The sequence below is a fragment of the Thalassophryne amazonica genome, chromosome 19 (assembly GCF_902500255.1).
Source record: "Thalassophryne amazonica chromosome 19, fThaAma1.1, whole genome shotgun sequence".
NCBI lineage: Eukaryota > Metazoa > Chordata > Actinopteri > Batrachoidiformes > Batrachoididae > Thalassophryne > Thalassophryne amazonica.
Window position 1 is genome coordinate 19,546,570 of NC_047121.1, and position 25,394 is coordinate 19,571,963.

Sequence of the window (25,394 nt, forward strand, 5' to 3'; positions counted from 1 at the left end):
TCATCATCCGTGTGGAGTTGCGGTTGCAGGAATTGGCTGAACCCAGAAACCTTTCTGCCATGCCGACTAAACTGCACTTAGACACTTTACCAGATAAGATGTCCTGAAATCAAATCACCAACTTCCTCGTCTCTGTGCACATTTGTGCACACAGTTTCAATTTTCGCCATTCTCTGTTCCTCTGCTGCATTGCCTGAATAATTAATTGCTTATCATAAATAATTTAAAGCCAGCATACACTCAAATAGAAGGAAGAAAAGTTTGTTCCAATATGATGTAAAATATGACTGCTGATAGACTGCAAACAAGTATTTTCTTAGGATTTTTTTTTCCTGGTTGAGTAGGACATTGCTTCAAGAACAGTCTGGAGAAATATGATGGTGACCTCAATGTAGCACATCAAAGTGACAATGAAACTCTCCATGTCTGGATTTGTGCAGGAAAAACCAACATGTTTGCAGATTTGTGCTTTGAAGGTAATTTGCTGAATTGTTTGAGAAAGTCCTCACTGGGAGCTTCAAGCGGCACTTCAACCCTCCGGGCTGTTGGAAGTGTGCATGTAGAAGCAGACGCGTGCATCTATCTTTTAACAGCTCTTGAGCTAGACAACTCTAATGACAGTTATATAACTGTTCTCCTTCAAGGCTCACGCTGCATTTTATTGCATAATATTAGTGTTGTTGCTTCTTCACAAAACAGTTTTTGTGTGGAGCCAGCTGGAGGCTCAGCTGGCTGAGGTGCTCCCATCTCTTGATTCTGTCCTCCGGTCTTCAAAGTGCACTTGCAAGACATGCAGAAATAATTCAACACATTACAGTCAGGCCCATAAATAAGAGGGTTGTGACAGTTGTTGTAATTTTTACTCTGTACAGTGGTGAAGTGGAGTTGAAATGAACCAGTCATTTAGGAATTACAGCCATTTTTACCTCCGGCAACATAGTTGAAGGAGGTTATGTTTTCGCCCCTGTTTGTCTGTTTGTTTGCCTGTTTGTCTGTCTGTTTGTGAACAGCCTGGAACCCACAATTTTCATATATTGTTATGAAATTTTTACTTAAGGCAAGAAGGCATTCAGTTTTCAAGGTCATATGTCAAAGGTCAAAGTCAGAAAAAATCTTGGAATATTGGAAAAATCCCTATCTTTAACATTGAACGAATTTTCAAAAATCCATACCTCTATCAAAAAGATAAAATTTCTTTCATATTAGAGAGCGTTATGTAGGATGGTATCCACTGTCACCTGACAGAGTTTGATCCGGATCTTATACAGATTGTAGATTTTGTGGACATTTGATTTTAATATTGAAAAGCCCATTTGTTGTATTTTCATTATATCGTAGTCAGTTGAGCCAAAATCACTCTAATTTTTCTCATTTTTGGATTTACCTACACCACCAGAAATGGATATGGAGGTTCCAATTTTATGCCTGTTTGTCGATCTTCCAGTTATCAGTCGGAAACCAAGTGTCAAGAAACAATGACAGATTGTGCACAGCAGAGACACTTTGATTCAAGTGCATGTACTAAATGCATACGCTTGACATTTGATCACATCTAATTTAGCTTATGAAAAGCCACTTCTAACAGGACTTAGACCTTGAAAATTTTTTCCAAGGTAAAATTTTGTAGAATTGGGAACTAATGTTGGCGATGGTTTGCACTCTGAGTGCGGTGCTCTAGTTATTCATTCTAACTTTGTTGTCAGAGCTCATAAGTGATTGGACAAAGTTAGGATAGTGTGAATATGTCACGTCATATAATATGTTTATTTAAATCAATCATTACGAAATACAAACTGTATGATGTTATATGGTAAATCTGTCCGGAGTCAGCAGTTCTCAAAAACTGAGTGATTGTACAAGAAAGAGATCAGTGAGGGAAGCGACCAAGACAGCCATACAGTTCTGAAGGAGTTTCTCCAATTAGCTTCTATCCCTAATTGGAGAAATTGCGCATCATGCAACTTTTCTGTTGCACCCAAAGCGGTAAGCTTTGATTGAGCTCAGATGAAGCCCTACTGGAAGAGATAGAAGAAAAAGTTGCAGTTGCTTGACTGGCTGCTTGAGGCTGACTCCAAAACGGTACGTTCCCATAGGAATCCATGTTAAAATGTCCAACTTTAGAGCAGAAATAAACATGTTTACAACACCTGGAATAATATGGCTTGTTGTGTGGTGAAATGTCCTGACCGTTCATCTAAGAAGGCTCTGCTGCAGTATTCTCTCTGAGTGAAACTCTGGTCAGATTTAATATTGTATGCTATCAGCCTTAGCACTTTTAGCAGCTAACAGGTTGCCTGATCTGTTAAACCTCATTAATGCATGATTACTGAGAAAATAAGCAGCTCATAACTTTTAATGTCCATACCAAAGCAAATTGTTATGAGGACCACCACGCAGTCCCCAAAAATTTTATTGAAAAGTTTAATAAACACCTGAACTAAGGTTAGTCTTTTAGCTTAAGTGGTTTGGACCCAGAGAGAGGGGCGTGTTCAGGCTCCCTTCGTCACACACAGAGCTACCCATGCTCCACTCCTTTATGCATTAATTAGTTCATCCTAACGTAGCCAGAATCGGTGGTGTCAACATGGCGACACCCAGACACAGGCTTCATATTGGCTGCTCCAGATGTCTAGCAAACCTATGGGTGATGTCACGCAGGGTTTGTCCAGTATATGTACAGTCTGTGGTTGCACCACCAGCCACATCTGGAATGTGGAGTGGAAAAGAGGTTTTCTTTCCTACAGCAAAAAGGGTCAAATCTCAACTTGAGTCTCTCAGGTCTTTTCTGGCAAATAGTAGCTTTTTAAGAAATTCCTTCTCTGTGTCACTCCCCTGTCAAGCTGTAAAATGATAATACAACAGAGAAGACTTTAGTTTCTCCACTCACATCCACATTAGCCTGTAACTACTTTAGAGTTGTCTGGTTATCTTGTTGGCTTCCCTCAATTGTTTCCCAACACGCTCACTTTGCAAACTGCCTACTGAAGACAAATTGATTATATGGCATCATACTGTTTTTGTATTTTTTTCTTAACTTTGAAATGTTTTGTGTATCCATCCCCTGACTTACTGAAAGAAAACTAGCTGTAAAAGTGATCATGTATATTAAAAATAATCCTTATGTTTACTTTGTATAATCAAATGTGGCTCCTGAAAACAGAGAAACTGTTTAAAAATGTTAAATTTCTCAATGGTTAATGAAATATGTTTGTTAATGTGCTGAAATTAAAGCTAAATATATACACTGTACAGTGCACACAAAACATGCATTATTTGTCATGAATGTCAATAAATATTATGCAAGACCACTTTTAACCTTTAAACTGGTGAAATTCCTTTTAAGAGGTCTCCTGCAATTTCTGAAAAAAATTGTGTTTACTTAAGAATACATAGTCATTTAGATGATAACCTACATTTTTGTTAGTTTTGCAGTTTTTTTTTTACCACAAATTTTAGTTATTTCATCAGATTTTTACATATATTTTATAGTTTTAACAGTTTTTTGTTGTGTATCATATAATACAAGGAATAATAGTAATAATACATTTTGTGTCACAGTTTTTAATTTATGGTGTAACAATTTATAAACTGTTCAGAATACATTAAAACATAAAAAAATTACAACCACCTTGTTTAGTGAAGAATAATAAAAATAATAATAAAAGTAAAATAAAAATGGAGTTAAAAATGTCAACAATGATATAGTTACAGAGGCAGTATAATTAAAGATGACAAAATAAAATAAGAAATCAAGTTTTTTTTTTTTGTTTTTTTAATTTGACAATTATTTAAGTAACTACGAAGCAGCCAGTCTGCTCTGTATAAGCCTGAGCAGCTGAATGGGAAAACAAGCAGTTTTGTAACTATGAGGGGTGATTGAAAAGTTTTGAGCCTGACCCAGATAAAGCAGTTCTCCATCTTTTATATTCTAAGAAACCAACATTTCTCTTGAGAATTTGTGAAATTTTGACTCACTGCGAGCAATATTTCACTGAAGTGAGTAGGGGTGTGTCAGAATGGCAGAATGGACAAAGCTAGCGTGCATGCATTGATTCAGTATCTCATGACAAAGGAAATGCCTCTGAAGGAGATCTGTGAGGACATGGAAATGAGATTGGGGAGGATGATCCATCTTATGCTTCAGTTAAACACGAGTCAGCTGAATGTAAGAGGTGCAGGACAAGTGTCGAAGATGGAGTAAGGTCAGGAAAACCCACAACTGCCACCTCGACCTTATGATCCATGATGTGGTCCTCACTGATAGAAAAGTAATGCCTGGTTCACACAGCAAGATAATTAAGCCGATATCAGACCTGATCTTCCCCTTCCGACAATCTTAAGGACGCCCCGCCAATCGTGATGGTGCTAAAGATAATCTTAACAAATATTCCTGTGATGTGTGGCGTGTTAAGAGCGCTCTGATCTGCTCGGAAGGATGTCAGGGGCACTCCGATCGCAAATCGGGGATATTCAACATGTTGTATTGTCTTGGCCCGATATTGCAGCGTGTGAGGTGTCCTCCAACCACAAACGAGCACACAGCCTACTGAATGTGATGTGCAGCCAATCAGAAAGCGAGGTGACGGACGTACAGTTCGGAAAATAAAATCAAAACAGCTGTTCTGACTTACCAGAAAGTCTGATGGTCGCGCTGTCTCCACTCCTTTAAAGAACGCTTTTCTTTGTGTATCGTTTTTTTCCCCTCTGTTGTAAATTGTCCACAAACTATCTCTGTTTGTTTCCTCTGAAGTCACGTTTAATCTCGAGAGATTTTGCGAGATTTTCTGTCTGACCTGGGAATGTTTGTGTGTGAAATCTGTTTGTGTGTGTTGTTTTTACTGTGTGGCTGCACACCACACACTGTACAACCAAACCTGTTAGATCTATGATTTATTTATCTTCACGTGTGTGGTCTCTCAGGTTTTGGAAACCTACAGACAATTTTAAACTCTTTCCGTGTTAACCAGGCTTAAGTGAGCATCATGTAGCCAGTACTTTACACATTTCCCAGCAGAGCATTATTCACTTCTGATTGAAGAACTGGGAATGACAAAACGTCCAGCATTATGGGTCCCAAGACTTCTCATGGCTTATCAGAAATGCACGAGGTTCCAGATGTCCAGGGAGAATCTTCAGCTTTTTGAGGCAGATCTGGATAACGTCATGCAACAATTTGTGACCATGGACAAGACCTGGGTCCATGACTTCAACTAGAGTCCAAACAAGAAATTGAAACATGGGTTTTCTCCACCCAAAGAAAGCCAAAGCTGTTCTATCTGCTGAAAAGGTCATGTCTTCTGAGATGCTGAGGGCATCATAATGGTGGATTATCTCCAGAAGGAACAGACCATCAATAGGGTCTATTATGCTTTCCCTTTACGACAACCGCGGGAGAAAATAAAGCAGAAGCTGTGTGGAATGCTTCGACGAGGTGTTCTGTTTCAGTAGCACAATTCTGGTCCACACATTGGTCATCGCTATGGCTGCTGCTATTCATGAATGTGGCTTCGAACTTGTTCTGCACCCACTTTATTCCCCTGGTTTGGCACCTTTGGACTTCCATCTGTTTCCAAACATGAAAAGGCAACTTGTTGAAACTCATTATAATACTGATAATGATGTCATATCTGCAGTGGATGACTTCCTTGAGTTCCAGGATAAGACCTTCTGTGAGAACAGTATTAAGACACTGCAGTGACACTGGGAAACGTGTAGACTTACATGAGGATTATGTTGAAAAATAAAGCATTAATTTATCTGTGGTTTCTTGTTTGGGCTCAAAACTTTTCAGTCACTCCTCGTAATTTGATAGTTGATTATTTAATGAAATTAATTTCCTGTTATTAATTAAATGGAAGTGTTTGTGCTTTTCAAAGTATAGTTTGTGTTGACCCAATAATGAAGCACATTCTATGTTGCCTACACCTTTTGCACAGTTTCTTTATATTAACATAATTTTGTTTTTCAAACTATAACATGAAAGTAATTTTCACTTTAATTAACAAAGATGATAAAATTATTTATTCTTGTGATGATGTGCAATATTTTTTTTCCATGATACGTTATTACTTATAGGTGTTTGTATCATGTTTTATGGGGCATATAGCGATCAGCATGTCTGTCCATCTGCCTGTCTGTCCGTCTGTTTTTGCTTGTTAGCATGATATGTCAAGAACCGGTTGGTTAACCAGGTTCATTCATATTTTTCATAAGTGTGTACTTGGGTGATCCCTGACACTAGTCAGTTGCAGTGACCTTGAGGTCAGTCTCAAGGTCACAGCAAGATATTGTCATTGCAGCCCTGGTTAGCACTATATCTCATTAACCAATTGCACAATTTTATGTACATGGGTGATCCCCGACACTTTGTATTACTGATTTGTGGGGGTCGGGGGACATGTCATCTCCTGATGATTCTTGTTCTGTCTTTCAGCTCTGCTGGTTGCGGCTCGCATGTACGAATTTCGCCGCACCATTAAAGAAATTATCCATGTTGTGAAAGTTTCTGACAGGACATTAAGAAAAAGGCAAGTTGTGTTTTTTTTTTATCTTTTTTTTTTTTCATTTTTTTAAGTTTCCTCAGCTGTTGCATGAGATGTTTGATGGCGTGAAGGATGCTCGCGTTCATAGTTGTTAAAATTAGAGTTGTGTAAATCATTTTCTTAAATTGCTGAATGCTCTGAATGAAAGACGCATCACATTAAATAACTGAGTTTATGTATCAAATTGTTGAAATCATGCAATTTACTGTTGTCTTAATAAAAACATTAGTTAAACTTTAAAATGTCTTCTGGATCAGACTGACAGAGTTTGAGGATACACCCAGCAGTCAGATGACTATCGAGGAGTTTATGAAGGTTGACCTGGAAGTAGAGTGTGACCCGCCCTCGTTTACAGCTGGACTGAAGAAGATCAAAGCCAGTCAGGTATTATATGTGATGATGGTTTAATTAAAAAAAATAAAAATAAAATTTAAACACTCAGTAGCTTTTGACACGATCCAAGGATGGCGACCTTGAAAACCAGTTGTTTTAAATTCAGTTTTGCTTTCATGCTTTTTGCCATTTGATTCTGCTGGTTCTCCATCACTTAGGTCAGTTGTGGTTGCATGCACTGGTGCTGTGCATTGCTGCATCCACCAGACCACAGAACATCCTGGGTACTGGATGACAGTCACCCATGCAGACAACCAGTCGTTCCCAACTCTGAAATGTAACCACGTTTCATGCCCATGAAACGTGGGCATCCACTTGGCCTCCACCAATTGCTGGTGTGCTCAACATTGAGAAACCTGCAGGTGGCACTCCCTTGCAGTGGAAGCCATACTTTTGATCAGAGTTTTCCTCAGTAACCATTCGCTTGGCACAGTCATTCCACCGGTACCCAAGGATCCTCTGAAGAGACCTAGTACCAAAGACATTCAGTCATCACCTCAGGTGACACACACAGTTCTCCTCCAGAAGTATGGCATCACCAAACATGTCTCTCGAACAAAACCATGACACATCAGCTTTTCCTGTTTCTCTTGATCTCAAAGACCGAGGACCCAAGTTCAACATTTTTACAGCATACAGTTGCATGTCCGATAGCCGATAGAGTCCAGAAAGACAGAGTGCTTTCTCCACAGATGTTAGAATTTTGGATTGTAGTCTTTCTTTGTGCAGCTGCAGGCATTTTCCTGTAAATAACAAGAACCATCAGATTTAAGGCCCTTGGTCCAGAGCAGTTACCCCTTTGCAATGGTGCAAATGATCAGTTCGCATACACGGGTTATTTAAAGGTGTATTTGTGGTGAATCCCTGCGGTTGAATTGTCTTGTGGACTTTGGTGTGCATTAGTGTTGGCAAGTAAGTGATGTACTTCAGCTGTTTCAGCAGCATCAAATCAAACGTGTGCTTGGTGCTTTGGAGTTTTAGTGCGCCTGCTGTCAGCCTCCCACAGGTTTTTTTTTTTCCTTTCAGCTTTCTGGTCTTTAATTCTCTGATGTTTCACCTTGTACTTACACTTTTGTAATCTTTTGTGGATTTTGTTTTTTTGAAGTACCCTTTGTTTTATTTAGTTTCTACATTTTGACTTCCTCCATGTAGCTGGAAACCGAGTTGAAGAAAGAGATGGATGACGTTGAAGGTATGAATGTTTTATCCTTGTCTGTTTTCCATTCCATCAAAGGCCATTTGCTTTGATTTGCTAAATGATTTGAAAGAGTCCTTAGAGTGTTTATACTCTCATTCATGTCCCTGACAAAGGCAGTTTGGTTGCAGTTTCTTCTCTTCATCAGTGTGTCTGCCACTTGGCTGACCTTGACTAAATGCAGATCAGAGTGATTGCGCACTGTGGATAAGTGAAGAAGAAATGATAAAGTGTAGCAGAGGAGACTGGAAACTGTTCCCACTTGAGAACATGTAAATTAACCATACTTTTTTACTGGATCAGCGATGTATGTTGAAGAAACTGAGGGAGATGTAAAGGGCAAGTAAAGGTTCAGAAAAACAACAAATGATATTAAAAACCTTTGGAATGCAATTTTATCACCTACACCCAAAAAATTAGGGACACAAGAAGAGTTTCTATTTATTTATTTATCATTACGCATTTGTAACACAGGAGTCATTTATTATTCTTCATATTTGTTTTTAACAGATGAAATTAAAGGCTACCGGGATGAAATTGAGACAGAGCTGCAGAACAGCAGACCCAAGCTGAAAGGAATATACGCCGCCTATGTCAGAGAAGGTACGACGCAGCGAGGATAAGTGAAGTGTGAATCATGGTACCTCTTGCAGATCAGTATACAGGAGCAGCTCATCACAGTGTAGACATTACTGTCTTCCAGCCGTACATGATAATACAGTAATATTGAAATATAAATTACACAACATGTTGATCAACTTAAAAAAAAAAAAATCCGCTCCAAAACCACTGCGTTTTTTTTGTAAATCTAACATGTTTCTCACATATTTTGTCAAAGCTAACGAGAAATAAGACTTCGAAAACTGAAAATGCTGTTTTTGTAATCTGATAACACCTCTGGAGTGATTTACAAGACATCTTGCAGATTTCAGCATCCACGCGTATCACCCGTGGTCAAAGGTAACTTACGCTCTTTTCAAAAGCACCGTTAAAAGGTAAATAAAATATTGTTCGTGATTGATTGAGTTTATTCTGCAGAATCAGTATAAACATACAGAGGGCAAATATATGAATGACACATTGATAACACAATAAAGCATAAACGCTTATTTTATTTAACCTCTAAAATTTTTTATAGGTTAATACCTGTGAGATCAGAACCTTAAAATCTGATTTCACAGGGACAGGAAGCCAGTGAAGAGATGTCAAAATGGGTGTAATGTGGTCAAACTTTCTGCTTCCTGTCAAAGTCTGGCTGCAGCATTTTGAACCAGTTGGAGAGCCCTAATGCTGGACTGTGGTAAACCAGAAAATAGAACATTGCAGTAGTCCAATCTAGAAGAGATAAACGCATGAATCAGGGTCTCACCATCAGCCATAGACAGGATGTTATGAATCTTTGCTATATTTCGCAGGTGGAAGAAAGCAGTCCTTGTAATATCTCTAATGTGGAGATCAAAGGACAACGTAGGATTAAAAATTACCCCAAGGTTCCTCACTTTGTCAGTGTGATGTATGACACACAAGCCTAGGCTAAGCGTTAGCTGGTCAAATTGATGCAGATGTCTCACTGGACCAAGAACCATCGTTTCATGGTGAGGTTATGGTCTAGTGGATCAGAGGATCCTTGGTTCAAATCCCAGTCTGACCAGAAAATCACTAAGGGCCCTTGGGCAAAGTCCTTAATCCCAGAGTTGCTTCCAGTGTGAAGTGAGTGCCTTGTATGGCAGCAGCCTGAGATCGGGTTGAATGTGAGGCATTATTGTAAAGCGCTTTGAGCATCTGATGCAGATGGAAATGCGCTATATAAATGCAGTCCATTTACCACTTTTACCATTTCAGTCTTGTCAGAGTTTAAAAGTATGAAATTGCTAGACATTACCAGCAGTTATCGGCATGTATAACTGAGTATCATCAGCATAGCAATGAAAGGTAATCCCAAAATGCCGCAGTATGTGCCCAAGGGGTGCTGTATTAAGGGAGAAAGGCAGGGGGCCTAAGACGGACACCAGTGGAACCCCAAATTTAATGTGACTAAGGTTAGAGGTAGAGTTGTACAAAACGTAGTGAGAATGACTGGTCAGGTATGATGTCAACCATGCAAGGCCATTCCCAGTAATCCTAAAATGATTCCAGGAAGCAGAGTTGTAGTCTTACACACCTCTCTGCAGCTTCTCTCCCCCTGCCATCCCCTCATTACCCCATCCCCGTAGAGACGGTGCCTGCTCCCAGACTACCAATAACCAGCAAAAATCTATTTAAGCATAAAAATTCAAAAAGAAAAAATAATATAGCACCTTCAACTGCACCACAGACTAAAACAGTTAAATGTGGTCTATTTAACATTAGGTCTCTCTCTTCTAAGTCCCTGTTGGTAAATGATATAATAATTGATCAACATATTGATTTATTCTGCCTAACAGAAACCTGGTTACAGCAGGATGAATATGTTAGTTTAAATGAGTCAACACCCCCGAGTCACACTAACTGTCAGAACGCTCGTAGCACGGGCCGGGGCGGTGGATTAGCAGCAATCTTCCATTCCAGCTTATTAATTAATCAAAAACCCAGACAGAGCTTTAATTCATTTGAAAGCTTGTCTCTTAGTCTTGTCCATCCAAATTGGAAGTCCCAAAAACCAGTTTTATTTGTTATTATCTATCGTCCACCTGGTCGTTACTGTGAGTTTCTCTGTGAATTTTCAGACCTTTTGTCTGACTTAGTGCTTAGCTCAGATAAGATAATTATAGTGGGCGATTTTAACATCCACACAGATGCTGAGAATGACAGCCTCAACACTGCATTTAATCTATTATTAGACTCTATTGGCTTTGCTCAAAAAGTAAATGAGTCCACCCACCACTTTAATCATATCTTAGATCTTGTTCTGACTTATGGTATGGAAATAGAAGACTTAACAGTATTCCCTGAAAACTCCCTTCTGTCTGATCATTTTTTAATAACATTTACATTTACTCTGATGGACTACCCAGCAGTAGGGAATAAGTTTCATTACACTAGAAGTCTTTCAGAAAGCGCTGTAACTAGGTTTAAGGATATGATTCCTTCTTTATGTTCTCTAATGCCATATAACAACACAGTGCAGAGTAGCTACCTAAACTCTGTAAGGGAGATAGAGTATCTCGTCAATAGTTTTACATCCTCATTGAAGACAACTTTGGATGCTGTAGCTCCTCTGAAAAAGAGAGCTTTAAATCAGAAGTGTCTGACTCCATGGTATAACTCTCAAACTCGTAGCTTAAAGCAGATAACCCGTAAGTTGGAGAGGAAATGGCGTCTCACTAATTTAGAAGATCTTCACTTAGCCTGGAAAAAGAGTCTGTTGCTCTATAAAAAAGCCCTCCGTAAAGCTAGGACATCTTTCTACTCATCACTAATTGAAGAAAATAAGAACAACCCCAGGTTTCTTTTCAGCACTGTAGCCAGGCTGACAAAGAGTCAGAGCTCTATTGAGCTGAGTATTCCATTAACTTTAACTAGTAATGACTTCATGACTTTCTTTGCTAACAAAATTTTAACTATTAGAGAAAAAATTACTCATAACCATCCCAAAGACGTATCGTTATCTTTGGCTGCTTTCAGTGATGCCGGTATTTGGTTAGACTCTTTCTCTCCGATTGTTCTGTCTGAGTTATTTTCATTAGTTACTTCATCCAAACCATCAACATGTTTATTAGACCCCATTCCTACCAGGCTGCTCAAGGAAGCCCTACCATTATTTAATGCTTCGATCTTAAATATGATCAATCTATCTTTGTTAGTTGGCTATGTACCACAGGCTTTTAAGGTGGCAGTAATTAAACCATTACTTAAAAAGCCATCACTTGACCCAGCTATCTTAGCTAATTATAGGCCAATCTCCAACCTTCCTTTTCTCTCAAAAATTCTTGAAAGGGTAGTTGTAAAACAGCTAACTGATCATATGCAGAGGAATGGTCTATTTGAAGAGTTTCAGTCAGGTTTTAGAATTCATCATAGTACAGAAACAGCATTAGTGAAGGTTACAAATGATCTTCTTATGGCCTCGGACAGTGGACTCATCTCTGTGCTTGTTCTGTTAGACCTCAGTGCTGCTTTTGATACTGTTGACCATAAAATTTTATTACAGAGATTAGAGCATGCCATAGGTATTAAAGGCACTGCGCTGCGGTGGTTTGAATCATATTTGTCTAATAGATTACAATTTGTTCATGTAAATGGGGAATCTTCTTCACAGACTAAAGTTAATTATGGAGTTCCACAAGGTTCTGTGCTAGGACCAATTTTATTCACTTTATATATGCTTCCCGTAGGCAGTATTATTAGACGGTATTGCTTAAATTTTCATTGTTACGCAGATGATACCCAGCTTTATCTATCCATTAAGCCAGAGGACACACACCAATTAGCTAAACTGCAGGATTGTCTTACAGACATAAAGACATGGATGACCTCTAATTTCCTGCTTTTAAACTCAGATAAAACTGAAGTTATTGTACTTGGCCCCACAAATCTTAGAAACATGGTGTCTAACCAGATCCTTACTCTGGATGGCATTACCCTGACCTCTAGTAATACTGTGAGAAATCTTGGAGTCATTTTTGATCAGGATATGTCATTCAAAGCGCATATTAAACAAATATGTAGGACTGCTTTTTTGCATTTACGCAATATCTCTAAAATCAGAAAGGTCTTGTCTCAGAGTGATGCTGAAAAACTAATTCATGCATTTATTTCCTCTAGGCTGGACTATTGTAATTCATTATTATCAGGTTGTCCTAAAAGTTCCCTAAAAAGCCTTCAGTTAATTCAAAATGCTGCAGCTAGAGTGCTGACGGGGACTAGAAGGAGAGAGCATATCTCACCCATATTGGCCTCTCTTCATTGGCTTCCTGTTAATTCTAGAATAGAATTTAAAATTCTTCTTCTTACTTATAAGGTTTTGAATAATCAGGTCCCATCTTATCTTAGGGACCTCGTAGTACCATATCACCCCAATAGAGCGCTTCGCTCTCAGACTGCAGGCTTACTTGTAGTTCCTAGGGTTTGTAAGAGTAGAATGGGAGGCAGAGCCTTCAGCTTTCAGGCTCCTCTCCTGTGGAACCAGCTCCCAATTCAGATCAGGGAGACAGACACCCTCTCTACTTTTAAGATTAGGCTTAAAACTTTCCTTTTTGCTAAAGCTTATAGTTAGGGCTGGATCAGGTGACCCTGAACCATCCCTTAGTTATGCTGCTATAGACGTAGACTGCTGGGGGGTTCCCATGATGCACTGTTTCTTTCTCTTTTGCTCTGTATGCACCACTCTGCATTTAATCATTAGTGATCGATCTCTGCTCCCCTCCACAGCATGTCTTTTTCCTGGTTCTCTCCCTCAGCCCCAACCAGTCCCAGCAGAAGACTGCCCCTCCCTGAGCCTGGTTCTGCTGGAGGTTTCTTCCTGTTAAAAGGGAGTTTTTCCTTCCACTGTAGCCAAGTGCTTGCTCACAGGGGGTCGTTTTGACCGTTGGGGTTTTACATCATTATTGTATGGCCTTGCCTTACAATATAAAGCGCCTTGGGGCAACTGTTTGTTGTGATTTGGCGCTATATATAAAAAAAATTGATTGATTGATTGATTCCCCAGCCCATTGAGTAGAATATGATGATCCACGGTTTCAAACGCAGCACTAAGATCTAACAGCACCAGAACCATAGTGGCCTCCGAATCCATTGCAAGCAGAAGATTATTCACCACTTTAGTGAGAGCCGTTTCTGTGGAATGATATTTTCTAAAAGCAGACTGCAGTGGCTCAAAAAGATATTGACCTATAGTTTTTCAATATACTAGGGTCAAGATTAGATTTCTTAATTAATGGTTTAATCACTGCAGATTTGAAACATTTGGGAACAGGTCCAGAGGTTAATGAGAGATTAATCATTTCCAGCACAGTTTGCCCAAGAGTGGGCCACAGGTCCTTAAACAGTTTTGCTTGGTATAGGATCAGATAAGCATCAAATGGATGTGTGTATATATGCATATTGTACTGGGATACCAAATAAACAACTGTAAATTATAAAGAAGACCATGCTCATTCGGCCGAGGGTATTTTATCAGTGAGTTGTATTTTTTTAAGAAAATGTTTTGCTTTTTCACTCATTCATGAAGAAGTATAATATAATACGTGTAAGCAATTAGTACGGCAAAGCAGGTGTTTTGTGAGCTTTCTCACAAATCTCTTAGTTTAGTGATGTTTGTCTCAAACTCATCAGTTGTGAAAGTGCTCAACAGCTGAATGCAACACTAATTTGATATTCTGCTCCCAGACTGTGAAAACAACAGTGACGCTGGGGATGATGAGGAACTAGATGAAGATGTGGAAGAAGTGCTGAAGAATGTGGCTGAACACTTTGGCAAAGACCTTAATGAGCTGACGTTGGAGACTCTGGTGAAACTAGAGTCAACACCCGAGGAGCTGGAGGGCGGTTTCCCAAAGCGAAAGGGTCCATCGGTGGAGTCCATCCTGGGCCAGATGGCGACGGCAGCCACACTGCGTCTTTCTGACATCGTCAGTGACTGTGCTGAAGGTGTGAAAGAGGCCTCTGAGTGCAACTCAAGTAAGCTTTTGTTTATTTTAATGCACTTTAATGTGTATTGATGTTTGATTTTCTGAGATGTTTTCTTCAACATCTGCTTGCATTGTGCAAAGTATTTTTCAAAGGAGGATAGGGGGTTGTGTTGCTATGTAATGGATATCGGTGATGCATACAGTAAGAGGTGAGTAATTTGAGAGTCTTGGTGCTTTTACGGTTCCACTTTATTCAATTTGACAATCATCTCTATTAAAGCTCTAATTCACTTAAGGACCATCTGATTTTGGATACTGCAGTGATGCTACTGATGTGTGACTGTGTCTGGTTATAATTGTATCACTATAATAACCCATAATTACTTTGAAAAATGCTTTTTTAGGTTTAATTGTTGTAATTGTGGTGAATCATTAACTCTGCTCCAGATTGAATGTAGCTGAGCCATGTGTGTAATTTTGGGTTCATGTCACTCTGCTAAGAATGATATGCCTCGATAACACACAGACAAACATATTTGGCTAATTTTGTGTCTTTGAGGTGGCAGAAAAGCTGCAAGATGTTACCAACAGCAAATCTAGTGATGACAAAATTTGTGGTATGTACTCGACTCAAACAGTGGTGGAATACACCAGATATCCCAAAAGTGATTGTGGCAGAAAGAAAATGAAGCATTATTGTCACTCCATCCAGAAAGTTTGGAAGAATGACTAGATTGTCGTATCACTTTCCTTTTTGTGAGTGTACGTTCGTCCCGGACTAAGACCCAAGTGTCTATATTGCACCAGTGCGGATATTTTGTATCCCGGATTTTGATCTGCCATACCTTGCTTGCGTTGAACGCAAGTAATCAAGTATGACTTCAAACTGTGAACTACCAGTTGTGTTTACATCCAAATCAGTTATTACTAGGGGAGCTATGACCACGACCTTTGCTTCCCCTCCAGGACTAAACCAAACCAACTTTTTTAGGTTTCTTAGATGACCCCAAAACACAATCAGGATGTTCCCAAAAATAAAAACTGGCCTTAAGCCAGTTATCCAAGATAGCGTCCAAGATGGCCACCAAAATAGGGTTTTTTCACTTAAACACCAATGATTTCTGTCATTATTAAATCGATTGTTTGTTCCTACTATGTATTTTAATGATAAAGGTCTATTGGTGGCCATTTTGGACGCCATTTGAATCTTAAACCCATGAATGAATTTAGGCACAAGTGAGTTTGCTGTGACCTGCAATGGTTTTGCCATTGAATCTTTGGCCAGTTTTTATTTTTGGGAACATCCTGATTGTGTTTTGTGGTCATCTAAGGAACCTAAAACAGTTGGTGTGGTTTAGTCCTGGGGGGAGGGGGGGGTGCAAAGGTAGTGGTCGTAGCTCCCTAATACATATTTTGTAGGCATACAAGCATGGATTTTACAGCGCTCTACATGTGTTCCCTTCATGTTTAATGGACCAAAAGTAGTTGAACACCTACCTGCTGTGTAAGATTTCCTCATTTCATTTAAATTTAAGCAGATGATGGGTATAAACTTGATTTTAGCTCTTATATTTGCATTTATTATATGTTTGCTGTTCACTGATAATACAAATACATCAGGCTGAGCAAAGAAAACAAATTAGACAGGTGCCAAAAACTTGATTCTGTCTCAAAATCAGTTATTTCGTACATTCTTCGAAGGAACCCATAACTCAAGAACATCAAATGCATGGGAGGCTACAGAAATGGATTTGTTGGATGACAGGAGAATTCCTTCCCTGATGAAGAAAACATTAACAATTTTAGAGTCAGCAGTAATGAGAAAATTTTGCCAGAATCAATTCAAAGGGTCCACAGTAAGGTATAAACCTCAGCAACGGGAAGACCAGACTAGTTTGCTTGAGGGAAGAAAAAACAAAAGGCCTGTACAGTGTTGGAACAACATTCTACGGAGAGATGAGACCTTTGATTTGACTGCTGATAAAAAACAGCAGGATATATTCTGTTTAGGGCTGTTGTGTGTTATCTGTTCATTCCCAGTCAGATGCTTCAAATCTGAAAATGACCAGAAGCTCACTATAAAAGAAATTCAATACTTTTCAAGCCAACAAAGTTGAATGCTCTGCACTGGCCAGTTACATGGGGTTCATGGGCTGAAGGCAGAATGCTGCCAACCACTGCAGGAAGTGAAAGTATCTGGAGCAGAAGCTTGACAGAGCTTCACCTGGGGTTTAAAAACCAGTGTGTTGTGAGGCCCGAGGCTTCCATCAGAGGAAGGATTTCATACAACATGCTTAAAAATTGATTGCTGGATTGTTTGGTTACTTTTGGTCCATGAAAAGCATAAAACTGTGTTTAAAATAAATAAATAAATAAAATTTCAGCCATTTCGCCGTTTGAAATGCAGATACCGTCTTGTTACAGCTGAGCTAATCTGCTCCATCACAAAGCTATAGAACTGGTGGTGCACTATGGAAAAACAGCACTATGCAGTTTCTCCTCTCAGAGCCAATGAAACCCGAAAGTCGTTTACAGTTGTCATGGATGTCTTGGTCACTTCCGTCACTAGTTTTCTTTCATTGCATGGTCACTCAGTTTTTGAGAGCTACCTACCAGGCATCTGTGGCATACAGTACCATACTGTTTAAATTTCTTAATGATTTATCTAAATGAGTGACCAAGAACCTCGTGGTCACTCTGTCAGAGCTCCAGCATTCCTCTGTGGAGAGAGGAGAACCTTCCAGAAGGTCAACCATCTCTGCACCAATCCACCAATCAGGCCTGTAAGGTAGAGTGGCCAGATGGAAGCCACTCCTTAGTAAAAGGCACATGGCAGCCTGCCTGGAGTTTGCCAAAAGGCACCTGATGGACTCTCAGACCATGAGAAATAAAACTCTGTGGTCTGATGAGACAAAGATTGAACTCTTTGGTGTGAATTGCCAGGCCTCTTGTTTTGAAGAAACCAGGCACCATCTCTACAGTGAAGCATGGTGGTGGCAGCATCATGCTGTGAGGATGTTTTTCAGCAGCAGGAACTGAGAAACTAGTCAGGATTGAGAGAAAGCTGAATGCAGCAATGTACAGAGACATCCTGGATGAAAACCTGCTCCAGAGTGCTCTTGACTTCAGATTGGGGCAAAGGTTCATCTTTCAGCAAGGCAATGTCCCTAAATGCACAGGCAAGATGCCAAAGGAGTGACTTCAGGACAACTCTGTGACTGTCCTTGAGTGGCCCAGCCAGAGCCCAGACCTGAACCTGATTGAACATCTCTGGAGAGATCTGAAAATGTTTGTACACCGATGCTCCCCATCCAACCAGATGGAGCTTGAGAGGTGCTGCAAAGAAGAATGGGCAAAACTGCCAAAAAATAGGTGCGCCAAGCTTGTGGCATCATATTCAAGAAGGCTTTAATTGCTGCCAATGGTGCATCAACAAAGTATTGAGCAAAGGGTGTGAATAATAACATGTGATTTCTTAGTTTTTTATTTTTAATAATTGTGCAAAAATAATAATAATAATAAAAAAAATCATGTCATTATGTGGTAGTTGTGAGTAGAATTTTGAGAGGAAAAATGAATTTACTCCATTCTGGAATAAAGCTATAACATAAGAAAATGTGGAAAAGGTGAAGTGCTGTGAATACTTTCCGGATGCACGGTATGATGTGCTATTTATGCAACATAAAGACAAAATCAATATGTTTTGCAGTAGTAGGTGGCATAATTGATAAATGTACCCATTTGAACTTTACATTCACTTCAGTTTGTCCATACTTTTCTACCTGTTCAGAATGGGACAGATATGCTGCGTTAACAACAGCTGGCTTCTAATTCTGGGCTTCTTCTATGTTGCTCTTTCTGCTACTGTATATGGCGCTGCCCCCAGTGGTGAACAAAAGGTGAGCAGAGGCAGCGGCAGTGTTTTTGCTGTACAGTAGCGCAGACCTGCTTTTTTCATGAAATATGCATTTGAAGTGAAGCGATGCATCTTTTGAATTCTTTTAATTCATCATGGAAAATGAATGTTCACATAAAATAAGAATTGTATCAGATTGCATTGAATAGAATTGTTCCATAATAAAAATAAAAAGTGCTGTTCCTGAATATTGTCATAGCCCATTCATGTAGATGCATATCGTATCATTCTGTAAGGGAGAGATGCACGTGCCTATTGAAAATGGTCATGTGTCTGTCCCCTGACTTGTCTCAGAAAGCTGGCTCACGAAGTGAAGATTAGTAGCAGAACAATGAAATCAACAGACTTTTGCCTATGATCCTGAATGAAAACAAGGCATTCAAAGTTTTAATACTTTAAAATAAAATAGATCATTTTCACACTGTACTGAAGTGCCAGGCAAAACACGCTACACTGCCTGACTGCTGCTGCATGGTTGCACAGAGTCCTCCCAGACAGGCACAGCACTCTGTAAAGTTTGGGAAAAATCACTCCTCACACTTGGTTCCTTGCTGTCCTGATACTTTTTAGACCTCTCAGCTGCCTTTGACACAATGGACCACGCGATCCTGCTGCATCGTCTCGAGCAGTGTGTGGGCATTACAGGTTCTGGTCTCAGCTGATTCAGGTCCTACCTCACAGAGCGGACCTTTTCTGTGCAGTTGGGCACTTTTCTTCAGATGTGGCCCCACTGACCTGTGGAGTCCCTCAAGGCTTCATCTTAGGCCCTATTCTTTTTCTTTTGTATATGTTGACCCTTGGTGGTGTTTTTAGAAAATATGAAATTTCTTTTCATTGCTTTGCTGACTATGTCCAGATTTACCTGTCACTAAGGTCGTTAGGCAATGACACATTGCAGTCATTATTTTATTGTTTGATTGAGGTTAAATCAGGAATGAGGGCTTATTTGCTAAATCTTAATGATTCCAAGGCGGAGATGATCTTGTTTGGAGGAAACTCTTCCACAGCCTTCTCTGCTAATATCCTGGGCCCCCTGAGTTCCAACATTTGGTCCTGTGTAAGGAACTTTGGGGTGATTTTTGACAGCCATTTTAAATTTGATGAGCAAATCAGCGCTGTTGTTAAAACAAGTTTTTTCCAATTTCATCTTTTAGCCAAGACTAAGTACTATTCTTCTTGGATCGACCTAAAGAAGGTTATTCATGCCTTCCTTACAAGCAGGTTGGATTATTGTAACTCCCTGTATGTTGGCTTGGACCAGTCCTCTCTGAACCGCCGCTGAAAATGCTGCTGCTCGTCTTCTCTTGGGCAAGAGAAAGTGTGATCATGCCAGTCTTGACCTCCCTTCCCTGCACTGGCTCCGTGTCCAATATTGTATTGATTTTAACCTTCTTTTGATGTTTTTAAAGCTCTTAATGGCCTGGACCCTGTGCACCTCTCCGAGCTTCTGCATCACTACACCCCAGCCAGAGCCTTAAGGTCTTCTGACCAACTGTTGTTGGAGGTGCCAAAACCCAGACCACAGACTAGAGGTAGCAGGGCCTTTGCGGCAGCTGCATCCAAGCTTTGGAACAGTCCCCTTCCATATTAGATCATTTCTGACCCTAGAGTCTTTTAAATCCTCCCTAAAAACCCACTTCTTTTCCCTGGTGTTTCTGAAATGAGTAGGTCCACCTCTGTTTGATTTTTTTTTTTTTTTTTTTTTTTTTTTTTTTTTATCACCTGCTGTAAATGGTTATTTTTAATTCATTAATTTACTTATTATTGGATGTAACCTGGTGTCCACTGTTGTACAGCACTTTGGGCGACTACTTTCATTTTAATGTGCTTTAGAAATAAAGTTTGAGTTGAGTTTGAGTTTAATCCGGACCGCACAGGCAGGCTGCCGCACACCTACTCTGTCCTCAACTCCTGATATTTCAGATTGAGTCTTTCTGTGTTTGGACACCGACGTTTCAAACCTGCACCAGGTGAGTGCAAGGGAACAGCAGCAGTCAACATTTAACATGTTTTGTTTATGTGACGGCAAAGCTACTTTTATTTTTCTGCAGCTCTGCATTAAGATTTACACAGTTACTTTAAAAATCAGTCACTCTAACAATAAAATGTGTATTTAACACTATTATTTATACTTTGCAATTCATGGTTCATAAGCATGTCAAACCGTGTGGGGAAGTCTGGATGGATCACTAATCAACTATGGTCTATCACATCACTAACAGTAGCGATAATGCTTATATTAGTGTGTCCAATTACCTACGGTCTCTAAAATGGAAGGACTGTAGTGCTCTCAACACTGATGGCATAATTCACTTTCTTATGAGTATTCTGTTAGGTGCCATGTGATTCATATAATAGGAGTGGTCCCTTTAAGAGTTCGGGTGACGTGCTGTTTTTTTGCCTGCCTTTCTGTTGGCGCGCGGCGCCATGTTTGTAGTCCATATATTCTTACGGCAACATGTTGGTAGTCTGTTAATAAACTCGACTCAAAGAGTCTTAATGAGAGAAGTTTCGGCTCGTCTTTTCATCAAAAGACAACTTCTACACTGGTGACCCCGACGTTTGTCTGCTGGACGTATCCAGATCGTCATGACTGCCAACGCTGTGTCTCTCAAGCTCCCCGAATTCTGGGAATCTTCTGCTTCGGCCTGGTTTGCTCAGACTGAAGCACAGTTTGCCTTGCGTCAGATCTCCACTGACGAAACTAAATACTACTACGTAGTATCTGCCCTCGGAAGTTCTACGGCATCAAGAGTGGTGAGCCTTCTTAAAAGTCCTCCTCTGACGGACAAGTATGAAACTCTGAAGGAATACTTACTTCGAACATTCGAACTGTCTGACGCTGAGAGGGCCAATAGGCTTTTCGGTCTTCAAGGGCTCGGTGACAGCAAGCCTTCAGAGCTAATGGACAGAATGCTCGACCTGCTTGGCGACAACAAGCCAGATTTCCTTTTCCTCCACCTTTTCCTACGCCAACTGCCTGCTCATGTGAGAGCTGCTTTGGCCAACACTGCCAGCACTGATTGCAGAGCACTGGCTGCTGAGGCTGACAAGTGTTTCCTGGCGAGTCAACAACCCTGCGCAGCCGCCCTTCTCCCTGCTGGTGTTGTATCAGAGGTACCGGATGATCATATGTTCATCGCAGCAGCAGCCCCGCGTCGGCAGCGGTCTTCAGGTGTGTGCTTCTACCATGCCAGATTTGGCCCCAAGGCCAAACGATGCCGTTCTCCATGCAGCTTCAGTGGAGTGGGAAACGCCACGGCCGGCGCTCACTAGTGGCCGTGAGCGTCGGCCATGCCGGCAGGCTGCTCTTCATCCATGACTCCGTCTCTGACCAATGTTTCCTCTGCGACACAGGGGCACAGCGGAGTCTACTGCCTGCTTCACAGGTGGACGTGGTAGCTGACAACCACGGCCCCCCCATGGAAGCCGCCAATGGTAGCCCCATCCGTACGTACGGCACAAGGCATGTTGAACTGTGTTTTGGGGGCCAACGCTTTAGCTGGGACTTTGTGACTGCCAAAGTAGCCGTTCCCCTCTTAGGGTCAGACTTTTTGTGTGCATATGGACTGTTGGTGGACGTTAAAAATCAGCGCTTGATCGACGCCGTAACTTTCTGTTCGTATGCATGCTTCCTCAACGACTCCGATGCACTGCACTTCTCCAGCCTGCTCTCTGTCACGGACAGTTTCCAGCATCTGCTCGCCGAGTTCCCAGCACTCACACAGCCCACTTTCTCCTCTTCCACGGCCAAGCACGGTGTCGAGCATCACATTGACACCACTGGCCCACCTGTATATGCCCGCGCTCGACGTCTCGAGCCGAACAAGCTTGCCGTGGCCAAGACAGAGTTCGAGTCCATGGAGCGCCTGGGGATTGTTCGTCGCTCCAACAGTCCTTGGGCCTCCCCCCTGCACCTCGTCCCCAAGCCGGGGGGGGGGGGGGGGGGGGCTGGCGCCCTTGCGTGGACTACCGACGGCTCAACGACGCGACAACGCCTGACCGCTATCCAGTACCGCACATCCAGGATTTTCAGCGCACCTGGCTGGTAAGGTCATTTTGTCAAAAGTGGACCTGATCAGAGGATACCATCAAGTGCCCGTACACCCTCTCGACATCCCAAAAACAGCTGTGATCACGCCGTTTGGTTTGTTTGAGTTCCTGCGCACCCCGTTTGGCCTCAAGAATGCTGCTCAAACTTTCCAGCGGCTCATGGACTTTGTGTTACTGGATCTGCCTTTCGTGTTTGTGTACCTTGACGACATCCTGGTGGCCAGTTCATCACCTTCAGAGCACCTTTCGCACCTACGCACTCTGTTCGAGCGACTTGCCGAGCACGGGCTCATCATCAATTCAGCCAAGTGCCAGTTCGCCCTGTCCACCATAGACTTTCTGGGGCACAGAGTCACAAAGGACGGGGTCGTTTCTCTTCCGTCAAAAGTGGAGGCCATCACCACTTTTTCACGCCCACTCACTGTCAAAGCCTTACAGGAGTTCCTAGGCATGGTTAACGTCTACCACCGTTTTCTCCCCAGGGCCGCCCAAATCATGCGGCCCTTGTATGAGGCTCTGAAAGGCGGCAAGCCTAAGCACACTGTGGGCTGGAGCCCGGAAAGAGACAAGGCTTTTGCGGACGCTAAGACAGCCCTGGCTAAAGCTGCCATGTTGGCCCATCCTCCTCCGCTCCAATCGCACTTACCACGGACACCTCAGACTATGCAGTCGGTGCGGTTTACGAGCAGTGGGTGGATAATGCCTGGCAGACTCTCGCCTTTTTCAGCAGGCAGTTGCGTCCCAGTGAACGGAAGTATAGCACCTTCGATCGGGAGCTACTTGGGGTGTACCTCGCCATCCGACACTTTCGTTCACTGCTGGAGGGATGCCAGTTCACCGTTTTTGTGGACCACAAGCCTCTGACTTTCGCCATGTCCAAAGTCACTCAGCCATGGTCGGGCAGGCAACAGCGACAGCTGACTTACATTTTGGAGTTCACGACGGACATTGCACACCTTTCTGGAAAGCACAACCATGTCGCAGATTGCCTCTCCTGCGCTGTTGCGGGGGCGGTCCACCTTGGCCTGGATTACGACAGCATGGCAGCAGAGCAGGCCACAGACCCGGACGTGCAGGTTTGCCGTTCATCCGTTACTGGGCTGCAGCTGCAGGATGTGGCATTTGGCGACGCTGGCACCACTCTGCTTTGCGACGTCTCCATGGGCTCTCCTAGGCCGGTTGTGCCTGCGAAGTGGAGGCGACCTGTTTTTGATGCCATCCATGGCCTCTCACACCCTGGAACCAAGGCCTCACAACGGCTGGTGGCAACCAAGTTTGTGTGGCATGGTCTCAAAAAGGACATGAGAGACTGGGCGAACACCTGTTTAACGTGCCAAAGTACACCGCCACACCAAAGCGCCACTGGAACAGTTTTGAGTGCCGGAACGACGTTTCGACCACGTCAACATCGACCTCGTTGGCCCGCTTCCGCCCTCCCAGGGTTACACTCATCTACTCACTATGGTCGACAGGACCACACGGTGGGCAGAGGCTGTTCCACTGTCATCTATAACATCAGCTGATGTGGCACGGGCATTTATTGGCTCCCGGGTGTGCCGTTTTGGCACCCCATCAGACATTTCCTCGGACCGGGGCGTTCAATTTACCTCTGACCTTTGGAACGCTGTCGCAGGTAGCTTGGGAGTTAAACTCCACCGCACCACGGCCTACCACCCCCAGAGTAATGGCCTCTGCGAACGTTTTCACAGATCGATGAAAGCCTCCCTGCGTGCTAGCCTGAAGGACAGTTCCTGGTCTGACAAACTCCCATGGGTCATGCTGGGCATCAGGACAGCACCGAAGGAAGACCTTCGCGCCTCCTCCGCAGAGCTGGTCTATGGTCAGCCATTACGGGTCCCCGGGGATTTCGTCCCTAACACCACGGCCCCTTGGTCAGCCACATTCCAGTGCTCCAGCCTGTTGGATAATGCCAGGCTGTTTGCTCCACTTCCTACTTCCTGTCACGGTTTGCCGAACTCTCACGTCCCCAGTAGCCTACAGTCTGTTGGCTATGTTTTCATTCGAGCAGATGGTCACCACGGACCTCTCCGCCCGCCTTACGAGGGCCCTTTCCGTGTCGTGGAAACTGGGAACAAGCACTTTGTGGTAGACATTGGGGATAAACTGGAGTGTATTTCTGTGGACCGCCTTAAGCCAGATGACCTAGATCTGGCCACGCCAGTTGAGTTGGCTCAACCCCCGAAACGAGGACGGCCTCTGACTAGACCCCCTTTGCCTTTTCCCCCCGCCCCTCGACCATGCCGCAGGGGAGCCCCGCAGACAGCCCTGAAGGGGCGGTTCCGCCTTCTCCCATGCGGCGGAGCCGCACTGGACGTTTGATTCGCCCCCCACACCGTTAATACATTTATTTTCTCTCCTCCTTTTCTTTTTATGTTCAGGTGTCCTGTTAAAGTGAATTCTGAGGGGGCATGTGTAGTGCTCTCAACACTGATGGCATAATTCACTTTCTTATGAGTATTATGTTAGGTGCCATGTGATTCATATAATAGGAGTGGTCCCTTTTAAGAGTTCGGGTGACGTGCTCTTTTTTGCCTGCCTTTCTGTTGGCGTGCGGTGCCATGTTTGTAGTCCATATATTCTTACGGCGACATGTTGGTAGTCTGTTAATAAACTCGACTCAGAGTCTTAATGAGAGAAGTTTCGGCTCGTCTTTTCATCAAAAGACAACTTCTACAGACTGTATAAAATGGCTACACCAGCACTGCAGCTAACCACACCTCAATTTA

General features: G+C 42.3%; 1 protein-coding gene across 2 annotated transcripts in view; it reads left to right on the forward strand.

The window, feature by feature from the left end:
- The window catches only part of LOC117501102 (transcription factor IIIB 90 kDa subunit-like), a 307,385-nt gene that overhangs the window by 100,171 nt on the left and 181,820 nt on the right, over positions 1-25,394 (forward strand). For both annotated transcript variants that reach the window (XM_034159916.1, XM_034159914.1), the window contains exons 8-12: positions 6,434-6,527; positions 6,800-6,926; positions 8,088-8,127; positions 8,641-8,733; positions 14,437-14,727. In XM_034159916.1, the coding sequence (XP_034015807.1) occupies positions 6,434-6,527; positions 6,800-6,926; positions 8,088-8,127; positions 8,641-8,733; positions 14,437-14,727 (645 nt within the window). The remainder of the gene's footprint in view (positions 1-6,433; positions 6,528-6,799; positions 6,927-8,087; positions 8,128-8,640; positions 8,734-14,436; positions 14,728-25,394) is intronic.